The sequence below is a fragment of the Uloborus diversus genome, chromosome 2 (genome assembly GCF_026930045.1).
Source record: "Uloborus diversus isolate 005 chromosome 2, Udiv.v.3.1, whole genome shotgun sequence".
Taxonomy (NCBI): domain Eukaryota; kingdom Metazoa; phylum Arthropoda; class Arachnida; order Araneae; family Uloboridae; genus Uloborus; species Uloborus diversus.
Genome location: NC_072732.1, coordinates 185,251,984 through 185,267,056, shown reverse-complemented (window position 1 = coordinate 185,267,056; position 15,073 = coordinate 185,251,984). Strand labels below are relative to the sequence as shown.

The window sequence follows — 15,073 nt, the reverse complement described above, 5'->3', positions numbered from 1 at the left end:
TGCTAATCACAACAGATTTTTTTAAAAAAAATACTTATATTTAGAGCTAACCAAATAAACATGTTTGCACCATAAAACTGAAGAAACATAGATTTGAAAAATTCCAAAGAAAAGAAAATGGAAAAAATTGAAAAGCTTCCCACGGCAGAATGATCATGGGCAAAAAATTTCATGAAAATCAAAAAATTTGTAGTTACTGCCGTTTGCCTGCCCACGGGAGAAAGTTTCCGTTCTTCCGTGTGCAGGTAAAGAGCAGTAAGTGCATTCTGCCAATGACCTGCAAAATGTAGCGACAAAAGCAGTTACTGCCGTTTACCAGACCATGGGAGAAAGTTTTTGTTCTTCCATGGGCAGGTAAAGAGCAGTAAGTACATACTGCCGACTTCCCGCAAAATGTTGGTAAAAAAAACAGTTACTGCTAATTACCACTGATAAAAAAATGCTCTTTTTTCTGCGGCAACCAAATAAAAATGTTTGTACTATAAAATTATAGTAATAAAGATTTCAAAAATGCAAAAAAAATGAAAATCGAAAAATCTGCAGTTTCTCCCGTTTACCTGCACACGGCAGTATACGCGGCATAGGGTGTGGTTTTTCAAATTGTTCGAGGTTTTGTCGTGTGTTTTTGCGTATCACGGTATAACATTTGCGTTTATTTTTGAATAGCAATGAAAAATATAAATACCTTGTTTTTCTTACTTTGACGACAAGTTTTTTGTGTTAGTAATATCTTTCAATGGAGATTATTTCCCTATAGATAAGTTAGGGGATTTGGGGCACATATAAAAAGTTAAATTTTGTATTTTTGGACTCATTTTTATTTTTGCTTCAAACTTTCAATATCTTAACTCTGCATCTGGTGTTGAACATTTTTGCAATTGGAAGTATACACCTAGGATTAACGGTTGGGAAAATAAAGTTCTTGCAGGTTAAAACGGAACACCCTGTATATTTTCTTTTTTGTAGAAAATAATTTGAAATACTGAAGTTAACGTAAACACACCAATAAGCAATCAATGAACGTCAATGTCCTATTACTTCGTAAAAATGAAATTTTCGTCATTGTCATGGTACATACCTTCGCGGAGTTTTTCCTGAGGCTCCAAAAAGAAGTATTTACTGTACTTGAGATCAATCTCAGTATAATGCTGCAAGCAGGTAAACTGCTTTTTTTTTTTTTTTTTTGCCTTTTTGTCTTCTATTTCACTTTAGTTGTTTGGACCAGCTTGTTTATTTGGCTTTCGCTGGAAAAAAAAAAACGCGAAAAAAATATGCGTCTAATTTCAACATCTATTTATTGTTAGTATCAAATCCAAAACGCGTTTCTTCAGTTATCTCGAAAGCTCATTTCTGCAGATACTGTAGTTTACAGAGAGATCCAGACAGAGAGATATCCAGGCAGAGAGTTATCCAGACAGAGAGACTTTCAGCTTTATTATTAGTAAAGATTAGCACTTGTTAATCCACCACGCCATTGAATTTCAAAAGAATTAGAACTCTGTATTTGCTTTTTTGTAAAAAATAACTTTGAAATACTGAAGTTAACGTAAACACACCAATAAACAATCAATGAACGTCAATGGGCTGTTACTCCGGCAGTGTACTTTCTCTTAGGATGAAACACACATTTAAAATAAGTGTGCTCTTGAAGAAAAAAAAAAAAAAAAAAAAAACAATTTTTCATAAGAGCATTGACTTGGAACAATAATGGAATTTGCAGTTTACTACCTATTTTGACTTCTAAAACCAAACCCTGTGGCACGACAGCCCGTGAGGGCCAAGGCCTACTGTGCCCAACTCAGTTTTCCTGACCAGGGGCTCTGAGGTGCAAGGCAGATGTTCCAGTTAGGTGGTCATCCTAACGCGGAACCCCCAGTGTTTGGATCACATGTACGCTTGGTACTCATTTTATCGACCAACTGAAGGGATGAACGGCTGAGTCAACCATGCCCAACCCGGGTATAGAATCCGGGCCTGTGGTGTGAGAGCTCGAAGCGCTACCACTGAACCACTAGGCTTCATTTTTCCTTCTACCGAGTTTAAAAGATTTGCATTTAGACAGTGAAAAAGTCAACTTTTCATATCAATTGATCCTCCATGTTAATCACATTACCGTAATTCCGATGTCATCTCTAAAATTTTTAAAAGACTACTTCATTTTTTTTGCAAATGTATCAGTAAATCATTTATTTAAAGCATGAAAAATTCTTGCTCAAAGTACACCTTCTTATTTATAACCAAAAATTGCTCAACCTAACGCTTTCAAAATGCAATGCGTATTTCACATTTTTCCTTCATGAATCTTATATATTCTTTTTCGAGTAACAGCGAGTATATTTGTCAACCGAATCCATCAAGTCGGATAAATGATAGGAAAATCCATTTATATTCTCGGTGCGAATTTTTTTCGCGAGCACTTTTTTCCGCACCACAGAACATTTTTCAAGTTCGATTTTACGCTAACAGTAGTTTTACTGTACATAGATCTAAAAGATTTAACACTGGGAAGAGAATGCATTTTTCATAGTTTCATGTATCAGGTGAGAAATCTTTCAAGTAAAAATTTGGGATAAAGTGATGAAATTTATTATTCTCACAAATCCATGTGATGGAATGTTAATAGTTCTAAACTTTGTCTCGATATTTTTTCCTTAGGAGAAACATTAAGCTGGATTTGGTTGGATACAAGTTTTAATGTGGTAGTAGGTTTAGTATGATTTCGAATGTGAATTCTAAAGCAATAGCTAAAAGTTATTGCAATTAATTAAATAATTTACTAAAACAATATCTAAAATTTTTATTTCAATCTTTTTTTTTATTATTTGTTTAGCTATTATACGCAGTGGCGTACTTAGCGTGGGTGACATCCGGAGCGGTAATTTATGGTTCCGTCCCCCCCCCCCCTCTACAAACGCAAAAAAAAATTCTGAATGAAGGATATATATCTTTCAAAAACTTACAATTCAATTTTGAGCGTTAACCCTAGGCGGGTGACACCCGGGGCAACCTAATCTAATATACACAAAAAAAATTTTTGTTTGTTACACTGTGATCGTTTTTTATGTAACAATGTTTTCCCAATCAGTTTGAAGATTCATTGTCCATGACGACGTGCCGGGTATTATGGAACACTAGGTATTCCGTAAACTCTGGCGTAACTATAGTTCCCGTAGCGACGCCACTGATTATACGTACCTGTGATACCTTTCCATGAAGATAGACAACAGGTTTACTTTAGCGTCATCTTTAGGAAGTGAACTTTTTAAACTATCGTGACAACTCTGAAAAATGAGAAAAGCAAGCAAAAAGGGAAATTCGGAGAAATTTGCTCAATTTTAAGCAGGTGAGGAGGGGGGTAATTTTAATTTGTTATACTGTGATCGTTTTTTACCCAGCAATGTTTTACCCATCAGTTTGAAGATTCATTGTCCTTGATGGCGTGCCGGGTATTATGGAATACCAGGTTTTCAGCAAACTCTGGCGATGCCACTGATTTTACGTACCTGTGATGGTCTTTCCACGAAAATAGCCAACAGTCAGTAAATCAAAAATTAGTTTTGTTATTATTCAATGATAAAATTATTGTTATTAATATTTTAAATATTAATTGAGACATATTAATATACAGTGAAATATTTATTTGCTTAATACTAAATTTATTTGTATTTCAAATACTTTGTACAGTTAGTCAAGTGCATGCGGGGCAAAGTGAAATAGTCTATTTCATTTACTTATTCAATATTTTATAAAATCATCTACGTATTAGTTAATAAATTGTTCCATTTACATTATTTCATTTAAAAGTCCTTTTTTTTATTCAATTATTCTTTTATTTTCCTATTCATTCGCTTTTTCATTAATTCATTTAAATTTTCTCATACATTAACTGATTTATCTCTTTATTTATTTGTTTATTGTTACATTTTATTTTCATTCATTCTTTTATTTACTCATTTATTCGATCAAAAATATCTTTAGCCACCGAATAAAAAATATTTCATTATAAAAATATTTTATTTTTCACTTTGCCTCATAAAAAAAGAGAAAAATTCAACCTTTTTTTGAATGTACAAATTTACTTTCAAAAGTAAAAAATAGTATTTCAACGCAAGTTTTATTATAAAATATATTGCCTTTTAAGTACCGAAATTTAAAAAATAAATTACCAAGTTGTTCATTCTGAAAAAAGCAAGTAATCTCAACTATTTCACTTTGCCCAACATTCCCGTACTTATTTTGCAAGTGAATTATTATTATTATTATTATTATTTTGTTAAAATGTAAATGGTAATCCAAGTTACCTCATTTTCATTTATCTTCAAGTATCTTAAATTCATTTCAAAGCTTAAAGTTACCGCTTTTTGCCCCATTCTCCCCCACTTATTCAGGGGCTCAGAGAAAGATAAGTGTATTAGGAAAACCCCACCCTTCCTAAAGCCCTTGGTTTAAGCCATATGGCCTACATTAGTTAGTCAGTAGAAATGTACTTAAAATGACTATAATGATCAAACCTCCAACCTGCAAAAAAGAAAAACCCTGGCTGCACTAATTCTACGAGCATATGGATACATTAGAATGTCAAAAAGAAATACGTCGCATTTGCTAAAATAAATGCATACGTGCAAAGATTGAATCAAATATGTGGTTAACAAAAAATGCATCGCACTATTTTAAAAGGAAAAGTGCTTTTTTATAATACGGCAAAAAAGTTAGATTTTCATCCAGGTTTTTGTTTTTTTACGCATTTGAATATTTATTGCCACTTTTATGGTTTTTCGGTTTTTCAAACGCGAGATACTTTAAAATATTCTGACCGTAAGACTTCAACAATTGTTTCTCAAAGTTATTATGTGTTATTTCGCATAAAAAATAAAAGAAATCATGTCGGATAGAATTGAAATTTTTCGAGATACAGCGAGAAGGAAACGTGAGATATATCCTCTTCGAAGCACGTTTCAGAACTATAAGTTGGTTTGATAAAGGAAAGGAATATGGGATAGTCTATATGCGTATCGTAGGCAAAGGAACCGATAAAAGGTTTCATAAAAAGTTGAGTATGACAGAGTAAATATAGTGAGCTCGAAATGGACGTGATATTTTACATGAACTGGTACATATTTCGAAACAGAAGTAGATTTTCTATTTTTAGCCAAAATCTTATGTTGACGCAAACTATTCGAATTTTACTTTTAGTGTGACAGACATTCACTATAATTATCGGGAAAAAAATCTGTTGGTCTTGAAAGACAACGTTAAACATAATTAAACAAGAAATTTACAGATAATTATAACTAAATCAATAATTCCCAAGACTGCACCCCGTATTCAAACTGCCCCCCCCCCCAAATATTTTTTTACCTCTTAGGTAGAAGAAGTTAAAGTTATTTTTAAACGAGCTGATGTGTGCATCACATGACTTCCTTTTACTCCAATTTAATGTCATTTCCCCATTATACGCTATTTTAATGTGATTCAATATTTATTCTCTAAATATCACCAACAATGGCCAAATTGAAACCAAAAAAAAAAAAAACTCCGCCAAATTTGTCGCCAAGTTGGCGACAAAACTTGGCGACCAAAAGACTGGCGATATATCGCCAAGTGTCCGACAAATTATAACGCCACTTGAGTTTACATCGAAATTTACAATGATTTCCCCCCAAAAAGGTGCAAAAGACCCCCTTAGGAACATCCGAAAGCAACCAAAAGGGGAGGTGCACAACTAGACCTCACTACGAGTCTATGTACCAAATTTCAACTTTCTAGGACATACCATTTTTGAGTTATGCGAGATACATACGCACATACGCACATACATACAGACGTCACGAGAAAAGTCGTTGTAATTACCTCGGTGATGGTCAAAATGGATATTTCGCGTGTCTATACATTCTTAGGCACTTTTCCGCATGTGGTCGAATCGAAAAAAAAACTCAACATTCATTTGGGGGTGAGCAAAATGGAAATTAAGGGCGATTTTTGAGTGAAAATTTTTTCGCGAATACAATACTTCCTTTTTTGTAAAAGGAAGTAAAAAACGTAAATATTTTTTTAAAAATAAATCTCAGTTTTTTTTTTTTTTTTTTTTTTTTTTTTTTTACAAGTAAAAGATTTTAACGCATGTTAAATTTGGTACAAAAACAGTTAAGCTTAAAAATAAAGACAAATAAATTCATCGATATTGAAATTAAAGTCCATAATTCGAAAGCAATCCGTAAAGCTAAAGAATAAAAATTATTTCTTGGTTCATGGCTTTTTAACGATTTGAAAGAAGAAAACGTTTGAACCAGAAATAGTTTTCATATTTATTATTATTAATAATTTGTTTTTCATTGAAAAGAATTTCCTAGTTTTTGGTATTCCAGTTAGAAACAACAATTCTATAGATAATTATGTTATGTTTTATAAAAGTTTACTTAATATCACACATTTTTAAAAAACTCTTTGAAGCATAGTAACGAAACTCGCTAAACGAACGCAAGATTGTAATTATTGCTTAATTGGTTAAATGTACTAAACATGTCGTTTCTTAATAGTTTAACAAAATATCTTGTTCACTTTTCATTTTGCTTAAAAGTTTCACTTTGTGGTTGGTAGATAGCAAGTCACATGATACATAACGTTATTTGTGCATATGAAGTTTATTTTAACCCATAAGATTTTTTCGTAACAAAAATCGCTCAATGCACCTAAAAAGTTTTAACTTCAAAGCACTAGTGAACGTCAAAAGCGGTCAATTGAAATAAGGTTGTTAACTTTCTCAACATGGTCGTCTACAAAAGAAATGGACCACAGGCCATAAAATAAATTCTAGAGGTGCTTCCGCACTAAAAGCAATGGACTCCAATTCAAGCCCATCTGCTTCATTGCTTCAGTTTTATTATTATGCATTTAATTCAGTTCTGTTGACTTCCACGATTAAGCAAAGATCAAGTATTCAAAAATAAGGGGAGATTTTTTTAAATAGTTGACTAACACCTTTATTCATTACGAAAATGCAAATATTTTTCATTTATTTATTACTGTAAAACAAAATTATTGTACAAGTAGTGTATATCAATAGCTCTGTTTCTCTGGAAAAGACATTGACTATGGTTTCAATACTAAAGTTATTTTTTTTTTTTTTTTTTTTTACGTTTCAGTAATTATTAAAATATTTTAATATTACGAGTTCTTATTTTTAAAAACAAATAGTGAAAAAGTTAATTCCCACGAAGCAAATTCTCACATTTTTAAAATTAAAAAAAGGCGGAAGAAAAAAAGGAAAGAAAAAAGAGCAATAAAAACTCAAAACCATAAAAATTTTCTTGCTTTAAAAACGATATAAAATGGCTGTCAATATAGCAATGCGGTAGTATTTCATGTCTTTTTAATTCAAGTACTGAAATTTCTCCAAAACATTCTACTATTTCTAGTCAACATCAGTTGCGCAGAGCTAATTTACTGGAAAGAAAAATTCAATTCCGCCGCCAGCTTTAAAAAAAATGTTCACTGCTAACATTATATCGATTTTCCTTTCTCACGTCAAAAATTTGTCGTTTGTAATGTAAAAACAGGAATTGTCGGGCAGCAACATTTAATCAAGAAATTTTTCGGGATTTCTTTTTGCATTAATACTAGTGTTTTACAACGAAAAATGTAGTTTGATCATATTTTATGCGTCATTTATTCAAATTTAATTCCCAGGAAAAAAAGATTTAAAAAGCAAATTTTAAATTCGCATAACTTAGGAGCCAAAGAATGAAATGCATTTTTTTTATTTATGTTTTTATTAACAGAAAGTAGAAAGTAAAAACGCGGAATTATCTGTATACAGGTACAATGACCTATAGTGTGTATGCTTTCCACAAAATTAATAACGCCTCTAATTTCACTTACACATGGTATTTAATCTTAAATACATGAAAAACTATTATTATTTCTCTTAAGGATACTTACAAAATAATTAAAAATAGTTATCCAATTTTCACCCCCCCCCCCCTTCAAATACACTTTGTAAAAGAGGTAGTAATGGTTTAAGAACCAGGTAATAATAAGAAGTAGGGATTACGAAATGCATTAATGAAAAACATCCCAACAAATTGGGCATTTTTAGGACAAGACATTTAATTAACAATCGTTTGATTGATTTTTAAACCCTTGAATTCAGCTTCACACATGAATTTTTCAATTTTTTGCCTTGGAGCTCATTCCGTGTTGCCATTATGTGCATTGAGGGAAATCTCACCTATATTTATCCATGTTTGTCGCCATAAAAACGTTTTTGGCACATAGGTTTTGTCTTTTACTGGAATCTTGTTAGGGGACCAAAATATGAACAACCTATTTGCCAATATGGCGGATTCCTGCTTTACGTGATGCAAACCGAACATGGAAAAACGTTCAGCTCATTCAGTTTATAACTTACCCTAAACAAACAGGTCAGATATAACTACATAAACTCATTCTAATGCATCAAAAATAGCGCTTACAAACAGTATTACAATCATTCACATTTTCAAAAATCAGAATAAGTTCTCCCCAACTCAGAGGAATAAAGAAATTTTCAAAAAATAAATAGCGTTCTTGAGCAAAACTACCAAAAATATCATCGGTGGTTACACCTAATGTCAGATCAGAGAAACTTAGGACCGAAACTGAGTATGGGAACAAAATATGGTTACTTTACCGTATATAGCTAGGGCTCTTGCTATGGATAACAAGTATGATTTAAATTGTTTTGAATAAACAAAGATAACTGAATTAAAGAATAAGGTGAGTTTGCAATCAATTAAAATAAATAAAAAAAACGTGCTTGGTTTGAATGGTTTTGCTGAGTCAAATACATAAGTGATTGGTATAATGAAATTCAATACGGGAACGAATTAACCTGTTTTTATGAAAAGACATTTCGGCTGAAATTATTAAATAATGTCTGATTAATGTTTTATTAGTTTATGAGGTGTTTTTACCAGGACAGGAAATTCACAATTCCATATGTGATCTGGCTATAAGCCATATTCTGGATAATGCTAGTTCCCGCTAAAATGTTCCTTCTTTTCAATTTTCTTACATTTCTCAAAAACCAAGGTGAGGATGGCACCAAGACGGGAAAGAAATGACTGAAAAAACAAAACAAGCTATACGTCTTCGCGTAAATTGTGAAGACAAAATTTCAAAAAAGCAAACTTCTTGAAGAAAAGAAAAAAGATCTTTCAGATCACCTTTTTTTTCGTAGTTCTTCAGCAAAACAAGTCTCTAGTTTCAGCAAGTCCATTACCTGTTTCGGACCTCTTTCATAAATCATAGTATCGAAAATAAGGGAACGCTCTTATCAATTCAGAAGAGAAAGATGAGGAATTCTTGGCGCCGAAATAGAAGCATATTCGCTTTTTTATTACATGACATGTTTTCTCATTCCCTTCAGAAAAAATATTCGACATTTTGAAGAAGGAATTCGATCATTCTCTGAATTTTTAAAGATTTTCATGGATTACTGATTTGCGTATTTGTGGGAAATAACATATATTATCGGCAGGATTTCCTCTGATGTTATTAAAGAAGACATAAATTGCAATACCAAAAGTATTTTTTGCGCTTAGCTGCAAAGGACACTTTTTACTTCCTTTTACAACGGGTTGATGTGTGCATCACATGACTTCCTTTTACTCCAATTTAATGCTATTTCCCCATTACTGGCAATTTTAATGTGATTCAATAGAAAAGTCTCTAAATATCGCCAACAGTGGTCAAATTAAAACAGATTTCTAAAAAAAAAAAATCGCCAAATTTGTCGCCAAGTTGACCACAAAACTTGGCGACCAAAAAAAAAGACTGGCGATATATCGCCAAGTGTCCGACAAATTATAACATCACTTGAGTTTACATCGAAATTAACAATGATTTCCCCCCAAAAAAGTGCAAAAGATCCCTTTAGAACAGCGGTTCCCAACCTTTTTAGGTCTGCGGCCCACTAACTTTGTGAGAAAAATTTTGAGGTCCACTAAGTATTAAATATGCAAGTAAAATTTGGTGAAAAATAGACATCTAAAACATGCATGATGTATATAGGTGTTATTGTACGACGGAAATAAGTGTATGCTACAGCTGTAATTTGGGTATGTTTTACGTCAAAATATCCCTCTATAAGAAATCTGAACCGAATCACAATCTTGTCAACACTTCACCTCTTGACAGTCACCGAACTTTGCATAGAGTTCTTTGCGTTAGCTTCCTGTTTCATCGGATAAAACAAGTGTTATAGAGTTTTTGAATATTTACTGAACAGTTAACAATTTTTACAACATCTTCAAGTTGAACCCGTCTTTGCGATTTTAACAAAAAGAGTTCATAAGAAACCTTTGTGAATTCAGTTTGCTCTGGTTAGAAGATTCTTCCAAATTATTCCCATTTTGGGAAAAAAATTCTTTTCTTGATTTGAAACAAATACTATGTTCCTACAGACTCCGGATTTCATTGGATACCGTTTCGAGACAAAAATCACATGCACACTAAATGAATCTCATCCTCAACCTCAGAATCAGAAAAAGTTAACTCTCATTTAAACAACCAGGGTTATGTTTACAAAATTGTTTTTACTTTCCTTGCTATTTTTCAACAAGTTAGACTGAACATCGAGCTAACTTGTTGAAGCTTACTCAACAAGTTAGCTTCAACTATTTAGCTTCAACAAGTTAATTTGTCATCTAACTGACTCACAACGTTTGGATCATAGTTGAAAGTCTTTTTATCAATTCGTAGCTTCGTATTTTGCCTTTTGACTCTAGTCTTACATATTAACTACGTTCTATACAGAAATTTTGAGTGACGTCCCATCCTAGTAGTGAACTGTCCCGAAAAACTGATACTAGACTCCAAGTTTTATATTGCTGTCTACCAGCGTCCACGACCCTATTCCACGTTGCCCGCGGCCCATCTATGGGCCGCGACCCATGGGTTGGGAAACGCTGCTTTAGAAGCACCCGAATGCAACCAAAAGGGGAGGTGCACAACTAGACCCCACTAGGAGTCTACATACCAAATTTCTAGGACATACCGTTCTTGAGTTATGCGACATACATACACACATAAGCACGTACGCACATACGCTCATACATACATACAGGGTTTGTCCGGAAAGTAATAGGACTGATTTTTTCCTGCCGCGACTGTACTTCGGAGCGTGCACGCGCCGGCTGGATTCGGCAGAGGGCATCCCTAGCTAACGAACGAGCGGCTAGTTGATTGTCTCCGAGCACCTGGAGAGTCAGGACTGGCATTTTCGCTCTACTTATTTCTGTGAGTGGTGCAAGCCGAAAATGCAGCGTTCGTGAGAGCGATTAAATTCTGTGTCAAACTCGGTAAATCTGCGACAGAGACGTTTGATATGATCAAGCAGGCTTACCCAGATTTTGCTTTAGCAAGAAGGGGTGTGTTTCGGTGGCACCAGGTCTATTTGGCAGGCCGGCAAGAGGTCGACGATGAAGACCGTGCTGGAAGACCTTCGACTTCGACAAACACCGACAATGAGACTCGTGTGCGCAAAGTTTTGAACTGAGACCGTCGACTAAGTATTCGTTTAATTGCCCAAATGTTAAATTTACCAAAATCTGAGGTTCATGGTTTTGTGACGGTACATTTGAACATGCTCAAGGTGTGCGCGAAGTTGGTCCCAAAAGTGCTCACTGACGACGAACAGCTACCTGACCAAGGCTGGCATCCCAACGCTTCCGTAGCCGCCCTACAGCCCTGATATGGCCCAACGGACTTTTTTTTTGTTTCCTCGCCTGAAAAGGCCGATGAAAAAGCAAGCATTTTGAGACGACAGAGGGGATCCAAGCAGCATGCACCGCGGCTCTCAAGGCTATTCCGGAGAATGCCTACCGTGACGCCTTTAATGCTTGGAAATCACGCTGGCAGGGCTGCATCCGCGCAGAAGGAGCCTATTTTGAAAGTTTTTAAAGAATTGTAACAATTGGCTCAATAAATTTTTTTTAATCGACTCAGTCCTATTACTTTCCGGACAAACCCTGTACGTACATGCATACGTACATACAGACGTCACGAGAAAATTCGTTGTAATTAACTCGGGAATCGTCATTATGGATATTTCGCTTGTCTATATGTTCTTAGGCATTTATCCACATGTGGTCGAGTCGAAAAAAAAAACTCAATATTCATTCAGGGGTGAGTAAAATAAAAATTAAGGTCCATTTATGAGTGAAAATTTTTTCTCGAATACAATACTTCGTTTTTTGTAAAAGGAAGTAAAAAAGGAAGTATTGTATTCGTGAAAAAAATTTCACTCAAAAATCGGCCTTAATTCCATTTTGCTCACTCCCGAATGAATGTTGAGATTTTTTCTCGACCCGACCTACACGTGGATATATTCCTAGGAACGTACAGACACCCGAAATATCCATTTTGACGATCCCCAAGTTAATTACGAGTTTTCTCGTGACATCCGTATGTACGTATGTATGTGCGTATGTGTTTATGTGTGTATGTACGTATGTATCTCGCATAACTCAAAAACGGTATGTCCTAGAAAGGTGAAATTTAGTACGAAGATTCCTAGTGGGGTCTAGTTGTGCACCTTACCTTTTGGTTGCATTCGGATGTTCCTAAAGGGGTCTTTTACACCTTTTTGGGGGGAAATCATTGTTAATTTCAATGCTAACTCAAGTGGTGTTATAATTTGTCAAACACTTGGCGATATATCGCCAAGCTTTTGGCCGCCAAGTTTTGTTGCCAACTTTGCGAAAAATTTGGCTTTTTTTTTAATTTTTGAATCAAGTTTTAAATTGGCGCATGTTGGTAATATTTAAAGAGCTAACCACTGAATCACATTAAAATTGCCAATAATGGGCAATAACGGTTTTTTTTTTTTTTTTTTTTTTTGCTTCGGTTCTCAAGAAACTAAGGGGTGAAAATAGTGTTTCCTTGCTTACTCCAAGGCGCTATTATCATTAAACTGGCTTAAAAGGAAGTCATGTGATGCACACATAAGAACTGGGCTGCGAAATCGGAGTAGAAAAGCCGGAGTGAGGCTGATTTTGGGGTAAAGGAGTCGAACTCGAAGAGTCGGAGTCAGTCTGAATTTGGGGTAAAGAAATCGGAGCCGATCACTTTCCCTCCACGTCCGTTACTCTGCCAGTGCTTGCGGATTTAAAGTCGGAGTCGGACTAATTTCGAGGTAAAGGAGTCGGAGTCGAAGGCCATAAAAGTCCCTAAGTCGGAGTCGATCATTCTCCAACTCACTACGCATCCCTGTTCTTTAATGCAAACCTTTTGTCTCTCCAAAAGCTAAGCATCAATTACAATACAACCAAATCACTTAAGCGTTTCTCTTGACTTCAAAACACGCAATGAAACGTGCTTGTATTTTAGTGCTACAATAAACAGAGTAGGTTTTCTTATTTAATGTCGTTTCTTATAGAAGCAGGCGAACCTTGCGTAATGCCTTTTTTAATTCATTAAAAGGAACAATTATATATATATTTTTTTCACAAAATGTTATTCTGTATGTGTATCACGATACACTTTCGAATGTTTTATAAGTGCAATTATAAATCTGTCATGCGTAAATCCGAGAAAATTCAAAAAATGGGTAATAACATTTAAATAATAGTTTTGCACTTATCAAATTATGTTTAGTACAAATAACCGCTTGAGTTCATCGCTTTCAAGAAATAAAGTTGTGGTTGAATAAAAAGTAACGCAAACTATTGATCCGATGCTTATAGCATCTTTTAATTAGTTATATAATTAATTTAAGTAATTCGGAACACATCAGAAAAGTCAATAATTAAGTTTCAAAATCTTGCGTTTTACAACAGATACTGACAAGAAATAATAGCTTCAGTAAATCCTTTTCAAAGTCATGATTATAAAAAGAGTAATATAAACGGTTGACACACACAATTCTTATATCATATATATATTTTAAATAAACCCAACACCGCCTGTAATAAGCACATTTAATTCCAAAATGTGCTTATTACAGGCGAATTATAATTTGGAATTGCATTATTTAATTCCAAATTATTATTTTGCAATTAAATGTGCTTCAGTAAATCCTTTTCAAAGTCATGATTATAAAAAGAGTAATATAAACGGTTGACACACACAATTCTTATAACATATATATATTTTAAATAAACCTAATACCGCCTGTAATAAGCACATTTAATTCCAAAAGAAACATTAAATAACACATTATAGAGAATTAATGGTCGGGATATTGTGTAAAATTTAGGGCGGCATTTCATTATTAAAACTAAAAACAACTTATTTCCTATATATTTAGCCATAAAGCTATTTTAAGAAATAAAGGGGGAAAAAAGATAATATTGCTGTTTTAAGTTACAGAAGAACAAAATGTTGATTATGCGCATGCTAAGAATATCTAATATAAATTTGAGACGCGTCAAATATCAACCAAATATGCAGTCGCCATTACAGGTGAATAGTTTAGCAATCCAGTTACAAAGGGAAAGGTCTCACGCTGTCTTAGAAATACTTTTAAGTTGAAATTATAAAATTAAGTACAAAAACTCAAATTACAGCAGTTTAAGTTTTCATTGAAACTATTCTGCATTGCCAGTTTAAAATGAAAAATATACGTTTGAGGTTCAAAATCTGAAATCCATAGAAATTAATAAAATGCACAAAATGTAACAAAATATTTTACTTACATTTGTCTTTCCATATTCGAATTAACTTTACCTTGAAATAGCAATGCGAAGGTTGGAAGTTGATTATGTCTGGCAAATGAACAAGGTTCAATTGTTTCTGTGGGATCATCATCAGAACAATCAGCTTTATCATCGTGGTTCAAATAAAACACTACGATAGATTCTTTGTCAATAGTGACCTGAAAATGAAATAAGCTATACATTTTATTAGATTTTTTTATATTACAAACTGTAATCCCCTGAACAATGACAATTTTTCTTTTTGATAATAGTAAAGATGGAAGATTTACAATAAGGTTGGAGACGAAAGCCTTCCGATTCTTTCTTTGTTTTTTAAACTCCAATGTTTTATGATTGATTTTCTCATTCAGTCACTGAAACAATTCCAGTGATGACCA

The 15,073-nt window shown here is 33.7% G+C and overlaps 1 protein-coding gene across 1 annotated transcript in view; it reads right to left on the bottom strand.

Moving 5' to 3' along the window:
* LOC129217559 (uncharacterized) overlaps positions 1–14,804 on the bottom strand; it is a 207,512-nt gene extending 192,708 nt beyond the window's left edge. Inside the window, exon 1 of the mRNA XM_054851884.1 lies at positions 14,676–14,804. Coding sequence (XP_054707859.1) covers positions 14,676–14,689 — 14 coding nt within the window. The 5' untranslated portion in view covers positions 14,690–14,804. The remainder of the gene's footprint in view (positions 1–14,675) is intronic.
* Between the last annotated feature and the right edge of the window lie 269 nt (positions 14,805–15,073).